This window comes from Temnothorax longispinosus, chromosome 5, assembly GCF_030848805.1.
Source record: "Temnothorax longispinosus isolate EJ_2023e chromosome 5, Tlon_JGU_v1, whole genome shotgun sequence".
NCBI lineage: Eukaryota > Metazoa > Arthropoda > Insecta > Hymenoptera > Formicidae > Temnothorax > Temnothorax longispinosus.
Window position 1 is genome coordinate 19,756,542 of NC_092362.1, and position 26,020 is coordinate 19,782,561.

The 26,020-nt window shown below is 44.8% G+C and overlaps 2 protein-coding genes and 1 long non-coding RNA gene across 9 annotated transcripts in view; 2 read left to right on the top strand and 1 right to left on the bottom strand.

The window, feature by feature from the left end:
* The window catches only part of LOC139812786 (uncharacterized), a 207,963-nt gene extending 200,068 nt beyond the window's left edge, over positions 1-7,895 (top strand). For 4 of the 7 annotated variants that reach the window (XR_011731932.1, XR_011731933.1, XR_011731934.1 and 1 more), the window contains 2 exons: positions 535-570; positions 3,412-3,548. Coding sequence is in view for 3 of the 7 variants with exons in the window: in XM_071777880.1 (XP_071633981.1) it covers positions 535-570; positions 3,412-3,765 (390 nt within the window). In the remaining 4 variants the exon portion in view is untranslated. Of the gene's footprint in view, positions 1-534; positions 571-3,411; positions 5,881-7,754 lie in introns of those variants that run through there. The other 3 variants (XM_071777880.1, XM_071777882.1, XM_071777883.1) reach the window with 2 other exon arrangements.
* Positions 3,455-26,020, bottom strand: part of LOC139812787 (uncharacterized) — a 48,063-nt gene continuing 25,497 nt past the window's right edge. Inside the window, exons 3-4 of the long non-coding RNA XR_011731936.1 lie at positions 5,898-6,117; positions 3,455-3,579 (exon numbers count right to left, since the gene is read on the bottom strand). This is a non-coding gene — a long non-coding RNA (uncharacterized lncRNA). The remainder of the gene's footprint in view (positions 3,580-5,897; positions 6,118-26,020) is intronic.
* Positions 8,058-12,402, top strand: Hasp (Hig-anchoring scaffold protein). The gene is made up of 5 exons (XM_071777876.1): positions 8,058-9,209; positions 9,306-9,436; positions 9,515-9,755; positions 9,842-10,655; positions 10,890-12,402. Exons 1-5 carry the CDS (start codon positions 8,423-8,425, stop codon positions 12,148-12,150), a joined length of 3,234 nt encoding a protein of 1,077 aa, XP_071633977.1. The 5' UTR covers positions 8,058-8,422; the 3' UTR covers positions 12,151-12,402.

A 26,020-nucleotide genomic window follows, 5' to 3' on the forward strand; every position in this document is an offset into this window, starting at 1 on the left:
GGGTTCAGGTGGTGACGGCCGATCGGTTGTTGCACGTGCTGGCCGGAAGCGGAAACGCGTTGTGGGAACGACGAAAGCCACAAGTGGCATGGGACTAAGTCTAATGATGCGCATATAAATGCGGGATGTGTGCGAAGTCGAGATGACACATGTAGATAAACGGGGGGATGTGACCGGCGTTTTGATATTAGCATCATAAACGGACGTTAAAGAATTATTGTCTGACACTTCGTTAAGCTTCGTTATTAACGAAGCATCGCGAGAAATTCTCGACGATCAAAATGTCCTAGATTCTTCGCACTTTCCTTCTACGGATTCTCTGACCAGTTTGATACAAAGGACTTGGGATACCTTATAATATTTGAGCAATGCGTTGCGTGCTCTCTTACAGGTTAATTATCTTTATGATGTAAAACGTCATTTTTGCAGAAAGACTATTACTGTTAATTTAAGGAATTATAAATTTTTAATAAAATTAATTCGCAATAAATAAAAAGAATTAATATATTTTATTAACCGTGTGATATTTTGCAGGTATTTTCCTGGATATTACGAGAGAATCTTCACAAGGTATGAATTTCTTTTTTAATTTTCTTCTTCTTGATTGCAAGATGACGTCGCGTGCATAGCGATCTTAAGCAAAATTGCAATAGCTTTACGTTTGTTTTTTGTACTCGTTAATTTCACAATATATTCAGCATCGTACAGTTACTAATCACTCACATTAACGTTATTGCGTGTCGTTTAATTATTATTATCTATTTAATGGCGACTTGAAAAGTATTTCAGAGCAATTTACTTCGCTAATTATAATTAATGTGTTCTGACAGGACTATTATTTTACTTTACTTTTAACAAAGCGTTGCTGATCGTATTTCTCTAAAAAAAAAAATATTTTTTATGTTTCGTAAGGATCTTTATAACGTGAAATACTTTATTTGGAGCTAAAAATCGACCACAGTGAAACAGTTTAAATATATACCTATCTCGAAATTAAAAGCCGCTTAGTAAATATTTAAACCGTATGAAAGGTTTCTCGTCCACGTGTCGATATCAGTATCGTAAAATCCATTCGAGACGAAAAAAAGAGACTCGATGTAAGGCTTTTTTGCCAGATGCACACGGCTGTCCGGATTCGGATTCACTGTACCAATTCGAAGGGTCTCCCGAGAGTTTTAGGCACTTAAATCGATACACAGGTGCTTCCCTCGGATATTTCCAGCGTTATCTGCACGATTGCATGATCCGAAGCTGTTAGCCGGCACGTATTCATAAATATTTCTCTTCATGTTTGGCGTCCGTTTACGGGCACTTCGCACTCTTAAGCTGCTGCATTCTAAAAAGATCAATTTTATCGTTCTCGAGAGAATGTTTTGCGGACTAATACCAACTTTAATCGACGAATCTGGATCATTTTTCAATAATTAAATTGGTTTCACGAATGACCATCAATAATTAATGTGCTCTCTAAATCTGAATTAGTTAATAGTCACTGATATCAGTGACTATTCACTGATTCAGATTTAGAGAGTGATAATTTATATAGTCACATAGTATCACTTCTTAAGATTTTTATAAATAACAAAGAAATCTTGGCCATATCGGAGGCTTTGGGTACATGAAGCTACCTCGTAAGTACCACAAACCTGTAATTCTATTTTAACTTTCCGCGATATTACGTGCCATTTAACTTTCTCGGATCGCGTTAAAATCGACGCGTTATCTTAGATCGAGACACGGAGGCTGCATTTTACGGACGAACGGGGACGATGTCGGCCCTTTCCGACATTATTACTATTATTACTTATACACACCGGCGCGGTGCGCATTTAATGGAGAATTCCGGTCTTTACGATCGCCCGAGGAAATCGTATCCCCCCCCAGTCACTTTACATCCGGCTGTAAACCGCGACGTATCCGTCCGTCGCGGTCCTTCGCGCGCCGCCGAATAACGAGTAAGTTTTACGCGCATCTTTAATGACGCCGCTTTCCATTAACAAGTCATAATTGACGCTTTATCGATCGCTATCGCGCGTTCGTCGCCGCCTTATCTCACGCACGAGCTCGCGGGATCGGTAACGGCGCAAAAAGGCCACGAAAATCTTACACAAGTCTCGGGACGGAGAAGTCGATTTAGCACCTTTATTACAGGTAGTAAATAAATAATTAAGATTTTTTTGCACGTACACAAATGCTATGTGTGCTCTGTTAATAGCTCGCGGCCCCGTGGACGGCGGCGGCTTTACGATTCAGTCGCGAGTTAACCGAGACTGTTAACAAGAGCCTCGCAATGAGTATTAACGGCGTATAATATCTCGGAAAGAGGGCGGTACCGCAATAACCGATGGCTATCGGTGTGTTTCATGCTAAAATTCACGTGCCGCGATGAGAGCGCTACTTGTTACGAGATAAAGATTTTATTTGATAAGAAATCTAATCCTTTTTGTAAAAGACACATTTTTTGATACTTTATCATTAATAATTTAAAGTTTAGAGATTAAATGAGAAAGAGTAATACTCAAGTTACATTGTTCGTATCGAGGAAGCGTGTTTCTTTCGAAATTTTTTTCCGACGCAAACTTTTCACAATTATGATCGAAGTAATGTAAGTTATTGCTACTTATGTTTTTCCTACAAGCGAGGCTTCCGTCGCTCGTGAATGGAAGCATCCGCCTACGGATCGGAGGAATTTTTCTCGAGGTGCGATCATGTTGTTACCAGATCGTAATCACCTCACGCAAGTGTCAACCACCTGCAGCAGCTGTATTTATCATATCGGCAGTCTTCCGCTAACGCCTCCGCGTGGCAGCCTGCGTTTTGCCAGTCGACGTCCGTCGTCCACGTGCCGCCGTCGACGAACGTCATATCCGCACACGCGTTCGCGCGAGGAAGCAAATCTGAATGGCTAATTATGGAGACAATGATGCGGAACTCGATGGGGACCGGAAGGAGACGGGAAACCCTTTTTGACGACACGCGCGCGCGAGACTCTCTTCCGCATCGCAATTACGGCAAGCGGATCTTTCGCGACCGGACGACCGATCGCTGCGCGTAATAATAAATGAGAATTTGCTTGATTAAGCCTTTTTTGATAATATATTTGATAATAGTTTGTTAAAAATCACGTTTCTTTTTTAATTATAAGCATATGGTTAATTATATTCAGTTGCTACGCGAATTTTTGCTTGCTTGGTCGCGAAGAAGCAAGCCAGATTATCGGCATGCAGGGCAAAATGGGAGGATTACATCTTACGATTTGAGAACGCGCGTTACCTCCCTGCAATCCCCCGGGGGTTGCCCCAAAGGGGATGGCAAGAAAAAGTAGCAGCGAAAGCCCAAGACGGTAAGAACCGTCCTCCCGCGTTGTGACGGCTTAATAATCGTACGCGCGGCACTCTGGTCGGTTTTCAGGTGGCTTTGTGCAAATCCATGTTTTACATGGCGATGCATAATTACTATCATCGTGCGCTTCACGGTGCTCCAGTTCTTCGGGCGGCGAGGGTGGGAGACCGACGGGCAGCCCCGGATTCCCGCGACCCGGCCGGGAACGTCAAAAAGCACCGAGACGCGAAAGGAAACCTGCAATCAGCGCGTCAAAAGGCAGAACTTTCTCCCGCCGCACATATTATTCGTACGCGTTGTTACTGCTCACACAACGGTCTCGTTGCGCGCGCGCATTTAAGGTGCTTGGGCAACAGAAATTTGGAGCACTGCAAGAAAAATATATTGATTCTTGTTCAGAAAGTATTATTGAATTCCCAATGAAAGAATCATTATGTATTATGTCTGCACATAACATTGTTATGCGCATTTTTTGTGTACAGATCGTGAAGTTTACAATTCGATTATTAAGTGAACGAAATGTGGAATAAAAAATAATTACTGAAAAATAAAGATTTATTCACAACTCTAAAGATATATTCTGCTTTAATCTTGCGAGATTTCGATAGAGACGTGGCAAATATGCACATTTTTAGCGGCACGTGCAAATCCACTTAACAACTACGCTCTACCGAGCAGTGTTATATTTCGTCTCAACTGTCACTTAATAATAAATCATTAAAAGAGCCGCCAATATCTATTCATAAGCCTGTTAAGAACCGTCGAGTCCCCATCAACTGGCGATTCCGGCGGACGGCGCGGCGCGCCGATGCCTTTACTTGTCTAGCTGGAGCTTTAATCCCAGGAGCCATCTCGTAACTCGCTACAGACAGGCCACGTCGCGATGCAACATACGGAGGCGCATGTATGCATTTATGCATACGTCCGCGCGGTCCGTTCTACGCATGGATGGATGCAGATGCGGCACGCACAGCCCCGGCAGCCACCGTCCGTAATCTTTTCCCGACACTCGTAATGGACGGAATTGTGAATTCAATTGCTTCTGAATTGGACTCAGTCGGTGCGTCTCGTAAGAGACCGGTCCGACGAATGCAGCTTAAGGCACGTACCAAGCCGTGAAAGGAAGCTGCATAGCGTAGGTGCATCCGTCAAATGAACGCGCGCTCGGTAGCCAGCGCGTCGCGCACAAAGCGAGCGTCAGCGGCGGGACGCCGCGCAGCGCGGCACATAAAGATCGAATGAGTAAGTGACGACGTGGATGCCTCCGCAATGCTCGAGAGTGCTCGAGATCGTTCGCCGAAGTGGATGCTGGCAGTTAAAGAAAGTTTAAGTGCCAATCGGCGACGGGAAATTGCATTGGGACGTTTATCGGACGATAAGAAGCGATCTCGCTGGGATAAAAATGTAAAAGTCTCATTGACTAACCATTGGCGTTCTGACGGAATAATTTAAAATGCATTGTGTATTTTAATCGATAGTAGAGATGATCAGTAGACTTTTACATTGAATAATCTTGGCAGTTCATAACAGCATTAAATACAAATGAGAAAATATAGGAATGACCGATGTTTAAACAGTTGCTATTCCTTTGAATTTTTATTTCCTTGCATGATAAATGTAGAAACTTACTTGGACGGGCAATCATCGGCCATAAGCCGAAACGTCCGGTTGCAAAACTCCCCGGAGGCGTCTGCTTAAATCAATTTCATTCCGGTAATTTCGCCTCTTCTAGACCAACGCCAACTGGCGTCATTTGCTTCGTGATTGAGTGCGAAAGATTGCAACCGGATTATGCGTGAGCCGACGAGTATGCATGCGCGCGATCAGAGTCCGGAGATTCTCTCGTCTCGTCGGTCGGGGAACGACCGTAAACCATTATTCCGCAGCGTCATGTGGACGGTGCGCGAATCGCAAAAGAACCTTCGAGAGGCTGAAGAGAGAATAATGGATTCGCGAGACTGGGGATAATGGTCGCGTAACGAGCTGCAGAATGAGCAGAAACGCGTAGCTTTTGCCGTGAGCTTCGTCTTTTTTTTCCCCCTCGTACTTTTCCACATCCGACGAGATAAAGTTAATTGAAAAAAAGTGAAACTCCGCGAATTTACGGCTTCTTAAGACCTTCGAAGTTCTCTAGGGCGAGGACGAGTAACGAGAAACTTTGCCAATCATGTTTTCTCACATTCTCGATTTTCTCGACTAAAAAGACTTAATAAAATGAATAATTGCGTAATCCTGAGAACGACCTGCTCGAAAGTGTTCGAGCTTTTCAGAGAGGAGACGAATGAAGAAAGGGCGCAACGTCAGGGTAGACGCGCAACTGTAAACCGACACTTTGATAGTCGGTTCTCGTTCTTAAAGCTGGCGAGGCGTGTGCCGCCCACCGAGGACGAAAAGAGACATCCTTCGAGAAGACTTGGCGGCAGGGATCCTCACACACGTGATATACATAGATTGTATTTAAAAAAAGCCTTCTTGCTTTTACTCCGATCTGTGCTTACGGTTAAAAATCTTTTTCGCGAAAGAAATAATGAACGTTATGAAATTTTGTGTCTTACCTTAGAAAATGCAGATCAATATTTTTTTATAATCGTTCGCCTAATGACTGAGATCCACTGTTTCCCCTCAGTCTTTGCAGTCGCATAGGGAGGCGCCACGAAGATGTCTTTGAGCGAGTTGTCCTCTTGTCTTCCAGCCACTCCCATTTTCAGCTACCGAGTTACTGCCACTCTGTCAATCCGGTCTGCCCGCATTCAGAGACGGAAACGGCCTGCGACACTGAATAAGTCCAGAAACCAGTCTTATTAAAAAGAGTTGACATTTTATATTAAAAAACGATATAAGTATGTAAATGAACATTATAGTTAAAAAAAGTATCGATAATGACTTTTGTATTTTATGTGTTTCGTATTAAAATTAAGCTTTTCATAGACTTAAGGTTTTTTAAACTGAAAACAGAAATGTATCATACACATATAATAAATGTAAGATAATTACGCGGTATACATCGCGCAAGTCTTAATTTCCGAATTTCTTGGAAGGATCGTTTTCTTTTATTCAAATAAAAGCTACCCGAAAATGCCTGATTTGAATAAGACAAATGAAGACATCTTGGGGACACGGTGCAAGAACGATGAAGCCGATATCCGAGATTGAAGCGAGGGGATCACCTATGTCGCTGGGACGTCGAACCATACCGATCGATGGCTATCGTTATGAAAACAATGACCGACATAGGCTTACTCTAACGATGACGCTTGACTTAGAGATCGAGGATTATCTTGGTAGCACGACGACTAACAAGCATAGGTTGGAGGTAGGCTCGACTTTGTCCGATGAAAACCGATCCCCCGGCTGCTACCCACGCTCATACGAGGCGCGCGTATTTCTCGTTCGCTATTCGACGACAAGATAGGCAAATTGTAACTTTGTCATGCAAATCGTCGCAACGCCGAATGTTAAATTGAAAAAAAGAAAAAAATTTATAATATTCGTTCTCGTAACTTCATGAAAGATCAGGACAGGTTAGGGGTGAACGATTTCATACAGAAAAAGAAGTGTCAAATCAAGACTTATATACTCGTATATACGCAACATTTTATAATCTAAGAAATGAGATTATATCGCGTTAAACGAAAAAAACTACTTGAATGCAAGTCATTTATATAGTTCAACTAAGAAAAGAAAGTTGAAATGAAAAATTGAAATTCTTATAAGAAGATTATAGATTGTTGCGTATGTACAAGTACCTGTATAAGTTTTGACTTGACATTTCTTTTTTTTGTGCAGTCATCGTGTAAGCAAATAAAGTGTATTTTTTGCATGTCACGCAAAGAAGAAAGAGATAGGCTAAAGCGAATAGCTTTTAGAGAGACAATTCGTATCCATTGCATACGTTTTGTGTTCGAGAGCTTAGGACTTCACAGGCTCGTAGGTAGATATGCATACGTACATGTGCAGTTTCTCTGCCTTGAAGCGCCATGGCTCGTTTTAACACCTTTGCCCAGTGTAATTTTTACGACGCCGAAACGTTTTCGCGGCGTCGCGTTTTTGCTCGTTTCAGCTCCTCTCTTGAATGTCGCCTCTCGCGTGAATAATAATTTCAGACCCCTCGGGTACACGTACCGAATTTTTTTTCAGCAAGCTATGCCGAAGCGACGAATAACGCGCGATAGTAAAAATTTAGTAGCCGCTGATTATACGGTATGATCGAAGCTTTCCGCTTTAGAGATAATTCGCGATTTCTTTGGCTATAATTTTAACGAGCGAGGTTTGGATGAAGAAAAAATTTATAAAGGCGAACATTATACATTTCAATCAATACTAGCGCATTGCATTTTAAATCTGCCTTCATTTACTCTCTTACTATTCATGGTCAAATCGCAGCTAACCAGCATTTAAAATTTATTTTAAAGATGCAGACGTTTGCTTGCACGCTACACATACCCTTGCGTACCAAGACCACCGTGAAGAGCCGGGTTCCCGGGGTAGCTGCGCAGCCTCCCTTTTCATCAGCGCGTTTCCTCGCCATCTGCTGGGAGCTGGGGAAATCATGAGATGTATTGAACAGGCTGGATGCGCGCGGCGAGATGCGCGAATATCCGCGAATTCCCGTCAGCGGGGGACCGCAGTCCGTACAATAAAGAAAAAAGCACCCAGGATAGAGCGAGAGGAAGCGAGGTGGAGTCGGTAGGAGCGAAAGAGCACTCCGGCGAGAGAGACCGACGGAGAGGGTTCCTAATCCTCCTGGACGCCGAAGAGGCGGACTCGATTAATAGTCGCGCTCGCGAGAGAAACAACGTCGTCCTCGGCTGCAGCTCGAGATGACTTCCGCAGTGATCTGAACGGAACTCCCGGAACGGTGCTCTTCGATGGACGATCGTGCTCATCTGAAGATCCACGGAATTGGCTCTTCACGGGACTCCGAGTAAGATGATTAGTTCGGGTAGTCAAGCGGTCATGTAAACGTCCCGTCGTGTCCTGGTGTGCCGTCGTGTGGTCCAATCATCGCATGGTCCAATCGCTAGTATACCCTCAGTGAATCTTTTCTCGCGGGATTTCGAAATCTCTTCTTCAGGCCAAAATGAGACCAAGCGCGATCGTTCTGTTGCTGCTGCTGTGCGCCCAGTTTCTCACTTCTGAATCGAAGCTTCGGCAACAAGAGGCCGTCGACGATGACGACGACGATGACGATGATTTTGAGGACGACGATGACGATGACGATGACGACGGAGGTTATGATACGAGGACCGAGATCGACGACGACGGCCGTATCTACAAAAACCCGCGAAACTCACCCTCTGTTCTGTGCCCAAGAGACGAGGAGCAGGCGGAGCTGATGGGCCAGAAGTGTCTACGAAAGTGCTCGACCGACGAAGATTGCAAGAGTAAGAAGAAGAAGTGCAGATGCGACGGAGCCTGCGGAATGTCGTGCATCAAACCCGAACGTGAATGCCCGGCGTTGACCGAGATCGATCACGGCGTGATGACGGTTACCGGAATATTATTCGGGGATAGAGCTCATTACGCCTGCGACACCGACTACTTTATAGTCGGTCTGTCCGAGAGAACGTGTCGCGCCGACGGTCATTGGACCGGGACTAATCCGTCCTGCAAGAAAGATTCCAACTCCTTCTGCTCTCAGCCGCCGAAGATCCAAAACGCGCGCCACAACGGTCCATTGGAACAAACAACCTTCGATCTCGATAGTAGCGTGCAATACTTCTGTAATCATGGATACGTAGCAACGGGAGCGAAGAAAGCGAAATGTCTGCTGATGGAAGGAGCTGCTAGATGGTACGGGCCAGATATCACTTGCAAGCCTCAAAGCTGCGATTCAGCCCCAGACATCTCCAACGGATGGCACTCTGGTAAGTTCACGTAATTATGACCGATCCGTGTATTTAATATCGGGTATTTAATCTTTTGATACGGGGGAGATTTTAATTGTCGATTCTACTTTCAAGGGGAGTGCTATACGTATGAATGCCGCGTGTCGTATCATTGCATGGATGGTTACGAATTAGTTGGTAAAGCGGAGAAACTGTGCCTGGCGGATGGCACATGGACCCCGAAGGAATTACCGCAATGCGTTCAAGTAAGAGACCAAGAATAAAATTTCGAATTATTTTTCGGAAACAAAACTGTGTCTAGACGTGCTCAATATTTCGTGCAGGTCACGTCCGTGCAATGTCCGAAGCCAGAAAATCCAGTCAACGGCAAGGCTGTCTACACCTCCTACGCGTATAATTCCATTGTATCGTACGAGTGCAAGTACGGGTACACCGTAATAGGCGCAGCAACTAGACGTTGCGGTGCTGACAGAAAGTGGACTGGAAAGGCGCCTACTTGCCAGGAAATCAATTGCGGTTTGCCCGGCGTGTTATATAACGGTTGGATCGAAAACATTGAATCCGGTGGGTTATTGAAAATTGACGAAATAAAAAATATAAGTAGGCAATATACATTATAATCGTTTTTTGTGGAATTGTCGCAATCGCAGGCACAGGTATGGGCGCCAGCATAATCTTCCGCTGTAAGGATCACATGAAGCTGGAGGGCAATACTTCCTCGGTCTGTCAGAAAGACGGCAAATGGCGTTATCCTCTACCGCAATGTTTAGCGCCGTGCGTCGTCCCGCAGATCGAAAACGGCAAAGTTGTTGTAGCCAGCCACGACAGAGATCACATCAACAATGTCACGGTGGTGGAACACGGCGAGAGGCTTCTGGTTACCTGCATTCCGAATTACGAATTCGCCGCCAACAGCACCCCGGTGTTATGCAATAACGGTACTTGGTCGATAGTGCCGAGTTGCTCGCCAGCCCGATGTAAGCAGATGCCGAAGAGTCCGAAGAACGGGATGGTGATAGCACCGAAGACGGACCACGGTATGAAAGCGGTCTTCAAGTGCAAAGACGGCTTCGAGCTGATCGGCGGAGGTCCCATGAATCTTTCTAAATCCGTGGAGTGTCGCTACGGCAAATGGATCGGCGATATACCGCACTGCGATCAGCTCTTCTGCCCGTTTCCCGGCTTCATCGAGCACGGCAAGGTCTTTCTGGTGGGCAACATGGGAGTTTACGATTACAGACCGTACGTCAGGAAGATCGTCAACAACAAGCAGATTATGTACGACTGCGACAAGGGTTACGTTCTCGACGAAGGGCCCGTCGGCGCGACTTGCATAAGTGGTTCATGGAGTCCCAAGCAGTTGCCCAAGTGTATTCTTGGACAGCACCCTCGACTTAGATGGAGCAGACGGCGTAGATCGGTGGACAACGTTACTCTGAATTACAACGTCACCCTAAATTACAAGTAAGTACTTGAGAATTAATCAAACATTAGCGCGAGTAGTCAACACTTAAGTAAATTGAAATCAATTTATATTTATAATTTATAATTTATAATTTATAATTATATATAATTTATAATTTGTGATTATATAAATATGAGTATATTTTTACTTTATTTTTGAAAAAGTATAAAAATATTTAATAGAAATAATGTAAAAGCATCATTAAACATAAAAATTAAATATTGATGTTTCAGAAAATTCATCGACTTCTTCCGTAAAGTGGGCAAAAAACTTTTGCATATGGAGATGAACAGAAGCCGCGAACATTCCAAGCATAAAACAGAGGCGAAGCTGACGTCCGTTGGTAGCCACCAGAATAACACCAATGCATCCAATCCGTCAGCTTGGAAAGCACACGCAAGTCATGGCAATAAATCCCGTTTGCGAGAAGAGAGAATGATCGATTTTCTCAAGATGGTGTATAGAAAATTACAGCGCATGGACGCCAAACAATCAAATAACTCTAGCAATAATACCATGCACGATCTGCTGAACGCAATGAGCAAGAACTTCTTTCACGTAGACCTTGCGGAGTCGCGACGAAATGGCAGTAAAGCCCGCTCGGATTTCGAGATACGCAATCAGAGGGAGTTCATTAAATTGAAGAGGGAATTCGAGCGTATCATGAGATTTTACAACAAGTCCATACGCTGGAACGAGAAGCAGAATCGAAAAGATGCGAAGAGGAAAGGCCTGTCGCACGCTGAGAAGCGGAAGGACAAGAAGAAGCACAGGAAGAATTATTACAAGGGCTTCTACGAGTTCGTCAACAGTTACGTTACCGAGAAACTGTCGATGTTGGAAGCGCGCAACGCGACCGAGGAATTAATCAAGAAGATGAACATCGACAAGTTCACCGTGAGGAACGGCACGACTTTCACGGTCGGTGAGATGTACGCATTTTTCAAACATATCATACAGGATAGATTGAACTCGACGGAGGAAAGCGTGACCGTGGAATCTAGCACGGCACCGGGGCCGAAGGTCGCGTCACACGGCAATCAATCATCGACAATCCCGAGTAACGACGTTGCCGTGCTGGACAACGAGATTCCGGCCAAAGACGGGGCGCCCAAGCATCGCAGCAAGCGGATACGAAACGCGGCATCGGAGGAAACCGGCGCCTCGCGTCAAAAGAGGAAGCTTCTGTCCGTGAAGTCGACCAGCGCGGACGATCAAAAGAATTCGAGGAAGTCGAAGAAGCCCGTCGACGATGCCAAATCAAAACAGTTCACTTTCGACGAGCTGCAGGCGCAGCAGCAGAGTCGTTCAAAACGGTTCCTGCCGCCTTCCGAGCTGGATAATCAAATATTCCTCAAGAACTTGTATCTTAACGCTTACGAGGACGAGTATCGGGCGAACGTGAAGCGATCCGTCGACCAGATAAATCGCACTACCGGCTGGTTCTCCTCGAGGAGGCGCAAGGGGAACCTCGGTGCGTACGAGATCAATTGAGGAAATAATGTGTTGTGATATTAACGGAATTTACTAAGTTATTTACCGATATCAATCGATTTTAGGTGAAGTATACACTATATATATATATATATATACGATAGTTATAATCGTTGTCCCTCGTCGATACGCACTGTAACGTGTATCGCGCTTTTTGAAAAATAAATCTTTTCCATGCAAACGTCCGTATATATCCACATTTTGACCCTCGTTTAAAAACGCGCAAATAAAAATTGTCAATAAATACTAAAAGACTCAAGTTAAATCTCCCATTGTATTTATTACATAGTCACATATATAAAGAGACCACACGTGCATAATTATTCGATGAGAGAATAAAATTAACCAAAATAAGATTGAGTATGTCCCACATTACGCAAGCTTTAGGTGATCATGTAAACGCCAGTCTCGATTCTCGCAGGCACCTCGATATAATGAGACATAACGTTACGCCACGGATAATATCGTAAAGTTCTTTCCAAATTATTTATCTCGCAGTGCCTCGCGAAATTACTCGCTGCAAAAATGATTCGATCTCAGAGGCGCGGGCACGATCATAAACATTTGCAATTGCTGGCGTGATATCTCTCGATCGAGTTGGTATACCATGACGGTGATTATGCCGTAACATCGTCGTTGCCGTTGGGGTGCAATTAAGCCTAAAAATAAGTGTACCTCGAAACGAGATCAAGGGGCGCGGCCGAGGCGAGTAATTCGCGTAGCGCGCGACGACGCCGATTCTCACCTGTCAATAACGGCGATGTCATTAATTACGGCCCAATTATAATTCGTGAACGCTCGCGAAACCGTGTTCGATGCTATCGAAACGGCGCACCGCTCGTTAACATATCCGCCGTGGCCGTGGGTGCTTCTCGGAAATCGCGTTAAATCGATTAATCGCGACAGCCCGTCGCATTCGTCATGATAAGAAACCCGCACGCCAGACCGCTATCTATGATAATACGTTGTTAGGAATACGCGCAGAGTTGTCAAAGCGACGAGAGATTATATTCAAATTCGACTAGTCGCGCGATTCGAAGTGAGATTGTGCGTGAAGTGTTCGCGTCTTAGTGGGTCTTCTTTCTTCGCGAGCTATCGGCGTTGACTAATGACGAGCTTTAGAATATCTTCGAGATATCCTCCTATACCCCCAATTCGCAAGTGTACATGGAAAGTCAATTCCACGCGTAACGGGACGTGCGACAACGTCTCCGTGATAATTTTTGTAGGTGAAATTTGATAAATACTCGTTCAACGATGCATTTGAATTTTAAATCCGTTTGAACCGCGTCAACTCGCGTCGAGAGGATACGCCGAGGAGACGCTGTCGGAACTGGCGAAAATCGATACATCGGGGGCATTGTTCTCTTAAGCGTCCGCGTAAATGGCGAACCATTAGAGCGCCTGCGCTTAACGAAAAGCTAAGCGAGAGAAAAATAAAAGTGCCGGGCACGCACCACTAATTCACTTAGACTGGCGCGTTCCTGGCGTTATTCCAGCTCATACGGCGATGATTACGCGGTCAGTTGACCGGTGCTAAACGTGCTAAACGCGAGGGAGCTTGTGGTAAGTGGCTAACGGCTGTGGTTCGACTAGGTATCCATTAGAAGCCTTTCACGTGCAACCTTCGGCATACACGGACAGCTCATCGTTAGAACTCTTAAAACTCATTAACGACGAATAATAGAAAGCACGTGCGTGGCGGAGTATCGCGAAAATCGCTCCGCGAGGTATCGTAATAAGGTCGCGTCGAAAAACCGGAGAGAAATTTAATAATAAAGTTACGGAGTGTAATTCTTGATTCTTCCGCGATATTGATATTCGTCGCTAATTGGCTCCTTCAGAGTACAACGAGCGAGGGTGTAACGCGCTGTAATTGCGATCGAGAACAATAATTCACGACAAAGTCATTGTGATTTGAGTGAGGCGAAGAATGATAGCCTCGAAACCATTTCCGATTGTCCCGGCAACTGCTATCGATCACCCACTTCAGACACTTAGAAGCTCTTCTCGGAATCAGTCCCCGGATAGTCTCGCATTTCACCACCGCCGTTCATGAATCGTCGTGTCGTAGTCGCGTCGCGCGACAATGCGAATGAAGTCGTGCTCGGTGGCAGGAGGCCCCGAGTAACCGACGATAATCTCATTGAAAGAAGAGTTAAGCGGCGTCGGGCTTCCTGCCAATTCAGCTTGCCAAGTGTCGCCTTAGATCGCAGTCAATGCCGCTGCGAAATTGCTCGCAGTGGCTGAGGCTCAATGAAACCTACCGGTATTTCAGTCGAGGATTTCCCTAGATAACCCCGTGGCTCAGATAGACGTAGCAGGCACGCCATTGTGACTACCACGAGCTTGTGAATGGGACCATAGCCCGTGCCTGACCGCGCTGCTCGAATAGATTAGAGGAACTTGGGGAAAAGGGTGTGCCGTGCCTTTCAATTGTAATACTGGATGGACAATTGACCGGTAGGTCAGTTGTCAAGACTTTCCGCAAAGTAATTCCTAGTTCCAACATTCCTGGAACTTTCTACGAGCTATTTTACTTCTCTGCGAAAGTTCCGTCCTCTGCACATCCAACTTTCGAGGGAATATGAAACTGTTCGTTGTTTCAACTTGAGTTTCAGATTACTCGTTGCTGTGAACAAATGACGGTACTTACGTGGAAGTTGCGAATATTATATAACGTGACTAGAAACTAATTTTCAACGTTTAGTCTCTGAAAGGAAAACATATAATATCGCGATTCAATATATCTGGGAATAAATTTCGTAGTTCTAAAAATTCTACGAAAATCACTTTGCTATCGATCATCATTTTATTAATCGCGATGTGAAAATCTGTATGCATACACGGCTATTAGACAACATGCGACGCGAGGTAACATAGTGGCAAAGAATAATCATGCTAATAGAGCTGTCAAGTAGCTCATATATTGTGTATAAACGATTTGTACACGGCCACGGAGGCTTCCTGTTCCGATGTACGTTGATAAGTGGCGTTGCATTTCACACTCTGCGTAGCTAATAACGCATTCCATAAGCGTTTAGATTAATGGTGTGAATCAACATTTAAATTTCTTTACAGGCCTTGCAATTTCTTTGCTGGCCTCTCAGCGTCTTCGAATAGGTTTTCCAGCGTCGTCAGTATATCTTACAATTTGCGATTCTCTGGTAGAAATTTCTTGCGACGTAAGTAGATTACGTAAAAACGTCCGGTTACCAATTTTTCCGACAAAGCATCTTGCGTCCCTTTAGGAATTTTTCACCTGGCCTCGCCAGCGTATCGTATTATAATTGCCGATGCAAAAATGTATACTATTGAAATGTCGGGGCATATAAAGACCTTAAAGCGGCCTTGTACGATCCCGTTCCCGCCTTCATCGTTGCCCGGCTATCCGCATTACACGTTCCGCCGAGCGTCATTTGCGTCGCGCTCTCGGCGGCATAGGAAATTAGCCAGCTGGCACAAGCAAAGCCCGAGATTATGACACTTTCCTGGCGGTCTTCACGTATCGACGATGTCGTCACGGGACATCTGGCGACCTCCTATCGGCCCTCGGTTCTCACCTTCCGAAGGAAAGGATTTGCCCGCTCGCTCGCTTGCGACGCTCGCTAGGTGGCCGTTCTTTTGCCACTTAGCGTGCTTTGCGGCGCGTCTTCCTCTCAAACGCTCGTTTCCCATGCCGCTCTGTAATCAGCCACGCGTCTTGCTCATTAGCACGTCTTTTCGGCGCGGCCCGCGGATTTCAATGAAACGCTGGACGCGCTGGATCGCCAAGTCGTTGCCGCACGCGAATCGCATTCGTAATCACCACTCAGTTGAGCATATGAGACTTTTTTGCCACGGGCGGGCGGTGCGAAGACGGCTTAAGCAGGTGCCGTGACCATAATCGAGCGCGATCACACGCTTCGGGTGCATGAGATCGCGTCGGCCAAATTAAATCGGACGAAGTGGCTGAGAGACGAAAAAACGCATGAGGTGCTTACATTCTTCGTAAGAATGATGGATTAATAATTGGTCAGCAACAGTGATTCGCCAAATCTGCGAAGATTCGCGAGATTGTAAATTAAATTGCATTAAAAGAGGAACGCATTAAAGAGTATTACAGATAATGTGTTTGAACTGAGACGAGCATTCGCATTTATTCGATCTCAAAAACTTTCCATGAAATTTGGGGCCTGTATATACCATATAGGTTTCATTTTCGTCTGTATGCGAAATTTTTTGTTGATGGCAAATCTTATTTTGAAAAAATTAATTTTTATCAAATAAAATTGTACATTCCAGTAGTGCATTTAGATGTCCAAAATATAATGTTTGTATAGCAAGAAAGAAATATTAATTTTATGATAGAATATATTTCTTTGTAAGTAATTTTTTATTATAAAAATAATTTAGCGGAATTTCGTAAAATTGTTTTTTCCATCAGTTAAGTTCACCAGCAGCTGTCCATCTGTTAAGTTCACTATAATAGCAACTCGATCGTGCGCACATCGCTTTTATGGTAAACCAATTAAAAGAGACATCCCAGGAGCGCACGTACGGGCCGAATTGGACCCACAGTCGTGCAATAAACGGGAAGAAAGCGGCGGACAATAATAAGAAGATTGGACATCGAGGTTTCGTTTCTGTCTTGGCGCAGATTTATCGAAGCATTGCCAAATATGGCTTTCGCACCTTGCTACGCCGCGTGTACCCGAAGAGTAATGCGGCTGTCCCACAAACTGCAGATTTCGCGCCTTGCCCATCCGTTTAAGGTATCGTGCTTACGGGCTGATTACACGCTGGTTAATTTCAATAACGAGAGTCGCGCATGGCACACTATACCCGTATGAATTTTCGACCGGAGAACCGTACGACGCCCGCCGCGGAGAAAGACGGAAACAAACCTTCGCGCATTACTTGCACGTTTCGAGGTCATCGGCTGGCCAACGGCCAACGAAATTAACCGTCGAAAGGCTACGTGCTTGTTACACTGTCAGCAATTAAACATTTTCTCTCAGCGTGCCTTCTCATTACGCGGAAATGCGCCAGCGATGGTGCATAGGAGTTTCGTGAACGATGGAACTTTCGGTTTATTACGCTCGGTCGCCGTTCGAAATATCGAACATCGGTCGTAAAGTCTTGGGCCTGGACAAGCCGAGGAGTCTCGACCTACAAAAGCGGGGCTCGTTAAAGAGATCCATCGAATAATTGACTCTTTTCCGGGTGGCGCGATGGCCGGCTCGCGCGATACCGTTGAATAATCGATCAAGTTGTAGCGGTCCGCGTATCCCCTTAACCACATAATGACTGCCCGCCGTGACGTATAAACGCGCAGAATCGGTGCTTGGGATCGCCGAGGAAAAGATACTCGCGAATGACGGGCGAAAACGGGAGTTAATCAAGTGCACGCTGCGTAGCGCATGAAAGCGAGCGAGCGAGCGACCCGCTTTAATTGACACGTACGCCCGCTTTCCCGTCGCACCGCGACCGAAATTGAATCTCTTTGACCGCTGAAAACCACGCGAATATCATTGCATACAGTACAAAGGTATCGGCTTTCAAAATATTCATGAGGACATCTCACTCGTCGTCAATATTACATTCGTCGTTTATATTTATTTGTGATTTTTATAATGAGAGAACTTGCTTAGATTCCGGTTTCGTTCAACAGCTTATTCGAACGCCGTGTTACGCGAGAGGATTAACTGCGAAAGTCACGGTCCCGTGAATAATTCCGAGTCTTCTGAAATAATGAGATAGATCTGGATCGTCGGCGGTGCATCTATTTGGAGCGAGCGGATGAATTTTTTTTCCGGCTGGATGGATTTCTCATGGTTCTCTCATGGATCATGGGATTTGAAAATGAATTAAATCCCATCGCGTGAGGCCGTTTCAATTCGAGACGCGTTTACTCGTCGGAGAACGAGCCTGACCGGTGGTCTCCGTTCGTATCTCGCGTAGAAAGCACCGCTTATTGTGAACTGCTCCATGTGAATCCACTCTCACTCTCTCTCTCTCCCTCTCACGCACACTCTCGTCGCGCTGGTCTCTAAACGCGGTGGATCTTTTTATAACCGGATTTACAGGCGCACAGGTGGCACGACTAAATGTACATGTAGGGATGAAGAGAACGCGTCGGGACATTGTACGACTCGAGATTCGGATTGCATCGAAATTGCGCTCTACGGATGGGCTCTTCAGGTGGACGCAGTGATCTCTGGCTCGAGATTGAATCGGATTTGAATTAAACCTGCGGTTATTTACACATGAAAGAAATATGACGCTCTATCTCTATATGACTCCTATTTGATGTGGAAATAATGAATACAAATAGTTAATGCATGATTTGTCATTTTAATACATCAACATTCACATTTCTTGTAGATAATTGCAAACAATATTTTCTATTCGATAGCAATAAATCGCTGCAGCTAGTAATGCAAAAAAGAAAAAGTTAAATTAAAAGTTTCTAATTCACAGAGTGAAGGTCGTACAAATAAATGCGTCAGTATATAAACTTCATTTCTAAGAAAGGTACTATCGAGGAAAAAATAAGATATCCGCGGCGAATCCTGCGGCTTTAATTGGAATTAGATTAGATCCAATTTATACCCAATTAACTGGAAAGACGGCATCTGGATAGAGAGACTGTTCCGCTCAGAACTCTCAAGTATATATTTCGGATTCGAAGGAATTCCATGAGAATTGGTCACGCTAGCTTTCAGAGTTGATCCACCCTCGTCGTTGATAAGTATTGCCCGCCAAGCAGCCGAGTACCATTTCGAATCAAGGACGTCTCGATTTCTTTTCCGGAGATTGGAAAGGAAGTGCTCCCTAATATTACGGACGTGCAAAAGGCCGAAACGATCGTGGAATTCCTAATTCGAAAGCTAGCCAGCCGAATCCTTTTAATCGAAGTATATAACGATGTCCTTGTATTGGAACGCAGCCGCGATGAATCTAAACCAACGACCGACAACGTGATCCCCTGTCTTCCTCTCGTTGTGAACGACTCCTCGCGTCGGTCTATCGCGTGGGGGAGACCTGAAAGAACGCGTTGTTTTAGACAGCGAATGCTGCCCGTCACCGTTCTCGACGCTCTTCATCAACGAATAATGATGAGTCTTATACCTTGAGACAGGGCGCGGCGATGAATAGCTCGCTTGTGAGATTTTGTGGTCATGGAGAATTTTTATTACGGACCTTTGTATGCGGTTGGCTATAAATATCGCGCGATTTTGGAGGGAACGCGAGAGGGGTACCGGTTCCCGACAGGAAATGTTCGAAATCGCTCGTGAAGATGACTCTCTTTAATCTTTGTGCAGTTACTGTGTCTTCGAAATAAAAAGTGGAAACGTAAGAAAGACATTCATTATTTAATACGGAAGAATTTGAAATTTGTTTCATACGTGGTCTATAGACAATTATGCAAAATTATTGACGCTTTATCTGACTGATGAGACTTAAAAAAGATTTATTCTTCTTTTTTTTGTTCGATAATAGATCATAAGTCAATACGGACTCACGAGGTCGCTGGTTTCCAATTTTTATGATGTGACGCGGGATTCCAGCTGTCGACAGAATGTTTACGAGCGGCGGAGGAAATATTTCTGACAAAAATTCCGTGATATTCCGTCGGGCACGTGGTAGTGTAAGATAAAGCTTTAAATTCTGTAGAACATATTCCCACCGGCCGGCTCGTAAAATCTCGTCGACGTGGCTACAAAGCGGCGGCGGCGGCCGATGGTCCGCCATCGAAGGCGCTAATCGATACTCACGACCGAAGAGTAACGAAGGATTCGCTTATGACCTCCGACCCTTTTAGTGCGGCGTTACCGTAGGTACGATTTAACGACAATGCTACTAAAGTAGCGTTTGCCGAGATAACGAAGTAGTGAGGATAAAGTAACGTCGGCGAAAGTGTGACACGCACTGTAAGATATTAAATGTATAAAAAACGCGTGTTTTCGAGATGCAGGCATACATAAATGGCAGCAGATGAGTTTTAATATCAGCTTAGTCTTAGCTTCTTTATTCTTCAATGCTTGTTTTTTTATTTTACAATGTCTCTCTCTCTCTCTCTCTCTCTCTCTCTCTCTCTCTCTCTGTGGGTATAGTACACATCATAAAAAAGAAATCTTAAAAGTAACACTGACTACATTTAGACATGCGTTCAATAGTATAAGAGTCAAACAAATTGTACACAGTTCTTGTAATACATCAGCTTCTTTTATCATGTATACCTACTCATTTATTTAATAGCATATTAAATAAACGAGTTTTTAGATGACTTTTCAGAGAAAATGATAGATTTCAGTTATCTTCCATCTTCACACACATCTTATACAACACAGTTGTGCGCGCACGCGCACCTATACGCACACGCACAGGGGAATCGCGAAAAGATTATTTTCTCCAATTCGCGCTTCTTTCTCGACGAAGGACGTCAAGTCGGTGGAATGTTTCTCGCATCAGCAGCTCATGTTGTCCTTCCTCATGGTCCAAGGGTCGCTCAAATTATAATTCCTCGATCCGGCGGGAGAGTGGACGGCGAGAGGGACGGCGCGGGGGTAAGTAGTGGGAACTCTTCTGTGGTTCCAGGAGAGGAGGACAAAATAGTCGCTACTTGATGGCGACTTAAGGTGATTTTGAATGGTGCCTAACGACTTCGAGCCGCGTCATGGGGCTCTGTATGCGACTGCCGCGCCAAATAATACGGAGTCACGCTGGGCAACGTGTCCCGATGTCACGATGGTGAACGGCTACGGTGAAGATAATGTCCTCCCACACGGCCGTCAGTTCGCTATTCCGTGGTTCTTAACCTCTCACCCCACCACCGGGGGAGGAGGGGGGAAGGTGTCTTTTTTCTTAAATCTCGCGGCGTCCCGCATAATGAAGCTCGCCGGATGCGCGGCGGAGAACTTTATTGCGAATTAATGTTTTTTTTTCTCTCGGTTTCTCTCGACGGTATGCGGTCTACCTGGCTCGCGATTCAAATGTCACTAGCTGGACTCGATTAATTGTGCACCAGCGCGTGTGTCCACGCCTTCGCGTGATAAATTGGCTCCTACCTACCTGCGATCGGTGGGAGCCGAGAGGACGTTCCATTAATTAAATTCGCCGATAAGCGCAAACATTACTTAACGGGTCCGCGTAGCCTATTAACATTTATGTTGGGCAAACGTTACTTTGGCCGGAATTAAATGTCTAAGACTCGGAGCGAGTCCGGTTTCCAGATGCTGCTGATGCGGGACAACGCGTTACGTTATTACGCGCAATAAATCATGCTTCGGCCGTGCGTGGAGTTCGCCTCGCGCCACCCGCTTAGCAAACGGGTTAATCAATTTCGTTTTGGCAGCCAATGCTATCTTAACGGTTTATCTTCAGCGGTTGATCAGCATTGATGGTTACAAAAGCGGTGCGTTACGTTAAATTTAATATTAAGCGCACACGTTGAATCTTCACAAAGCTTGCCGCAATCATCAATATATTCTCGTCATATGTCGTGTGTCTCGCCGCGGAGGAAACCGCTGCCGCCGCCGCCGCCGCGGCGATTCAGTTGTTTTAGGATCGCGGGGCTCGAAGGTGCCTGACTGGCAAGAAAAGAGCCCGAAGGTGGACTCGGCGAGAATGGCTACGGATGGCGAAGTTTGTTTTTATTGGTCCGAGAGGGGAATCTTCATCGGCGTGCGATTCCTTTGACGGATGGTCGCCCGCGCTTTCTTTCTTCCTTTCTCTCTTTCTTTCCCTCTTTCTCTTTCTCTGTGGTAGAAAAATAATGATGTCCCCGGGCATGGGACGACCAAGTCAAGGATTGCTTTAGTGTCCCCGGCACGTCCAGTCGGTGACGGGCTCTGAGAAAATAATCGCGTTTTCCAGTATTTACAAGTATCTCACGAAATATCGTGTACCAAGTAAAATGCACGATTCCGTCTGGCACATAAGTTTATTTTTCGACGGGGAGTCGAGAGGACTCACTTGGTCCCCCTGCGCGTGACGTGACTTTCGGACCCTAGGGACTGATGACAGGATCGTATTCTCCTCGACGCGACCTCACGAGCAACACGTATTACAATGTTTTCTCGAACGCTGTAGGATTACTGACAGGAAATAGGATTAAATTACCCTTCCCTTTTTTTAATACAGCGTTTTAATATTTTTTCTTTCCCCTTTTTAATGCATATTATTTTCTTAACATAATTATTTTTACAGTTGCAGAGTACAATCCGACTGTGAATAAACAAAAGATCGTGAATAATGTCTGACATGAAAAACTGGCTGATCAAACTTCTCTACCGTATAGACGACATTGTCATGTTTCACTAGTAATATTCAAAAGCTGCTTGACATTGCCTTACATTCGACACAAAGGTTACGTAACTTCTCTTTGCCATAATTTATTCGTATTAAATGACCAGAAATAGGTCACCAGTCCATGGATTTGCATACTACGAAATAATTTGGCGGACTCGTCTGCCGTGCGATCAAAGTGGACCGACAGAAATCTGCGAAAGAAAGCGAAACTGTCGGGTTACAATAATAGGACTCTCCGGTGTTTTGTCCAACCTAAGGACAACTGTGCGAATCTAATTGTTTACGTTTTGCAAGAGATTTCTGCATTGGCAACATGACGTCGTCTTTGAGTAACCGACAATAGAGTGAAAGAGATAAAATATTTAAGGTAGGGAAACGATTGGAAACTTATTCTAAAACTGACTTCAAGTGATTTAAGAAAATAAACGGTTAACTGTAAAGAAAACAGTGGGTAAATGGCAACTCGTTAAATCAGCGGCAAGTATAAAGTTAAACTTGTGAAAAAGTCGCGTTTGCGTAGTAATAAAATTTTTACAGTTATTTCTTCCTTGATAAATGTTAGTTGAAAGTTAAATTAGATTTTCACGTTATCAATTCGTTACATTATTCCACCCGGTCAGTTGTGACAGTTTTGCAATCTTTTCATTTTAGTAATGTGAAACTTTCAAAGGTACAACGTTATACCAACCGTTCTCTTACGTTATAACATTCTCCACGCGCAAACATCTGCCGGTGCTTGAAGTTGCGATACGGAGTCGCGCGGAATTCCATAACTAGATAGGAGAAATAGCGAGAGTGCGACGGGTAAGAGGCAACGATATATAGGATATGTAGGAACAAAGAGAGACGCGTACGCGGCTCCGCCACCTGTCCCATCGTCTAAGAATAGAGCAACGTAGCAGCGCGAGAAGAGCAGCATCGTCGGCAAGATGCTACATGCTCGCCGGGTCATGCGCCGGTTCTCTTTCTCCTTTTTCTCATCCTTATGCCCTATCCCCGGAGGCAAGAGTCGGCCGCCTCTCTTCGTCTTCGAGCATTTCCCCCGTATCGGGTGGCTTTCTTCAGGGCGCGCGGGTAATGAGAGAAAAAATCAGATAATAATTGCTACCACCTCATGCCGGCTCGCCTAACAGCGGCTTTCGAACGAGCCGCCTTCGATGCCGCCAGTCACTATTCGCTGTCATCATTCTTTGGTACAAATGATTAAAATGCGTGTGCCTCGCACGAACTTTCGGGATATCTCAGCATAGCGGAGATTTCAAACGATGAAAAAAAAAAAAAACAATTCTCGACACATGATTTCTTTGCTATACCTTATAAGCATGAAAAAGCAATATATAATATTTTTTTACAGATTTAAAAAAAATGTATAAAAAATATAAGAAAAGAAATTTAAGAGTTAAATCTGGAAATCAATTTCATATGTATATCTCTCTTTTCCAAAGCATTGTTATTTTATTTATTTTTATATTCCAACTCGAAAAAAACGTAGCATGCAGTTCTACGATAAAAAAGACGCGTACATGACCGACCCTGATCCACCGGTAGACCGATAACCTTTCAAATCCCTTCGGCGTCGAGGATTTGCAATTTTTACGAGCTATAATCTTAACGAATCGCTAATCCCGCGGAATGACGACTATTTTTCAAAATGTCCTCCTTTTTTCTGCTCCGCTGCGAATCCTTCTACCGCCACGGGCACGGAATCTTGGCGTCGCGAATTCGGCGTCGTATATTCCTTATGGCCCTATATATTCGGCGGACGAGCGGTATTTAAGTCTTTGTAATCCGGCAAAGTTTTGCGGGGGAGCCGAGCGGTGAGTCATGGCAGGTGCTGCTTGAAGAACGAAGAGAAGACGAGGCAAAAGACCGCGTTCCTCGCTCACAGCGAGCGCATCTTCCCCCTACTCTTGAACTTTTCAGCCGTTTAATGCTCCAGTATGAGCATCGCGACAACGGGGAGCCTTGCATTATTTATCGCCGATATTACATTCGGTAGTCGTAACTTTTTTCGCTTCAAACGTATTTCCAATATACGTCACGAACAATAATAACACAATTGCGAATTTTTAATTATTCATCTTAATATTTCTTAGGATTAAGAAACGTCAATACTTTCGGTTTCTATAATCAGTTAAAGAAATTGAAATATTCTTCTGTTAATGGTGAACGTTTTTTTTCTCAGAATGCGATATATTTGTTTTCTGAAAGACTTCCAGCGATGATTTTGCCTTTGGAAAACGAGTTCTCCTATTACAGAATAATAGATGCGTTCTGAGAGCGACAAAAAAAGGGATCTCATCCATTTTGATTATACTTGTCGAAATTTTTATGGCTCGCTGAGATTATGCGGTCGTTTGCCGAACGAGGGAACGACAGGACGCAGAATGTCAAGCGATATACCGATTTCGCGCGATCCTGCGACTCACGATGACTCGGATGTCGTACTTGAGACTTTTCATGTACTCGAATCTTTACACGCCTCCATCGCGATGCCCGTCTATGGGCGAGCAGATAAATTACGCTCTCGTGAGTGGAACCACACCGTGACAGCAAACAAAATACTCGGTCCTGCGTGGTTCCTAGATCTGCCGGTGATATCTTCACTAAACGCAGTGCCACCCAAGGTGTTAGTCAGTCCGAGATGGCACAGCCAGATAGACGACACCATCCCCCCATCGCATTAGCTATTTTACGGTCGGGAGATGCACCTTGAAAAATATAGGGGGGAGATAGGAAATGCGCGATCTTGGCAAGTGGGTGACAATGACGTTGCGAGCGTCGCCGAGGCGGTCGCAAGATGAAGGATCGAAGATGTCTCTGGGGAAATTTCAAAACTGAACAAAATTACTTTCTATAAACATAAATGTAAGGGTGATGTTTGTAACAATTATTTTCATAGTTCTTGTAATAAAAGTCGTTTGTCAGATTTATCGTCAGTCTCGATTGCAAGTCGACGGCAACGAGTCGACGTTTTGTTGCAATTTGCAACCGCTTTATCGCGAATATACATACACGCAGCGATTATTATTGTCGTAAGTGTACAATGTAATAACTACTGGCAAGGCATGCGGGTCCATTTAGAATCCTGCTCGTGATGTGGGCAGTTTTAATTTTATATTACGTGTCAGCTTTATAAAACTACGATCAATCATATATGTTCAACGCGTTTCTCGTTTCGATCAGTTTTGACAATGGTCGTTAACATCGCACGGAGAAAGGCGCTTTTAACAAGCGCATCGCCGGCACAGTGGTGTCGGTAGCCGCGACGAGACAGAGAAGTGGGGAACGTCGCTTTCAGGAGCAAGAAGGAGACTGGGCACAGGTGCGGTCCCTGACATGCTGCTCGTGCCGCAATGAAGCGCAATCGTATGCACACACCCCACCGTGATTGTCCGGAGAAGGAGAGAACGAGGAATATAAGGTACGCGAGAAAGAAGAGAAAAATGAAAGATGACGAGCCGCATCTGTGATCAATGCGCTGCACTGTCATGTGGTAAAACTGTTTCCATTTCGTTGCAATTATTATTTTTGTGGCAATTTATCATACGTTGACGGTGTAGGACAAAAAGAG

Bases quoted from the DNA above. Each gene is read 5' to 3' on its own strand.
- Hasp (XM_071777876.1), top strand. From the start codon at position 8,423: ATGAGACCAAGCGCGATCGTTCTGTTGCTGCTGCTGTGCGCCCAGTTT. The intron at 9,756-9,841 runs GTGGGTTATTGA...TCGCAATCGCAG, and splicing joins GATCGAAAACATTGAATCCG to GCACAGGTATGGGCGCCAGC. The intron at 10,656-10,889 runs GTAAGTACTTGA...TTGATGTTTCAG, and splicing joins AACGTCACCCTAAATTACAA to AAAATTCATCGACTTCTTCC.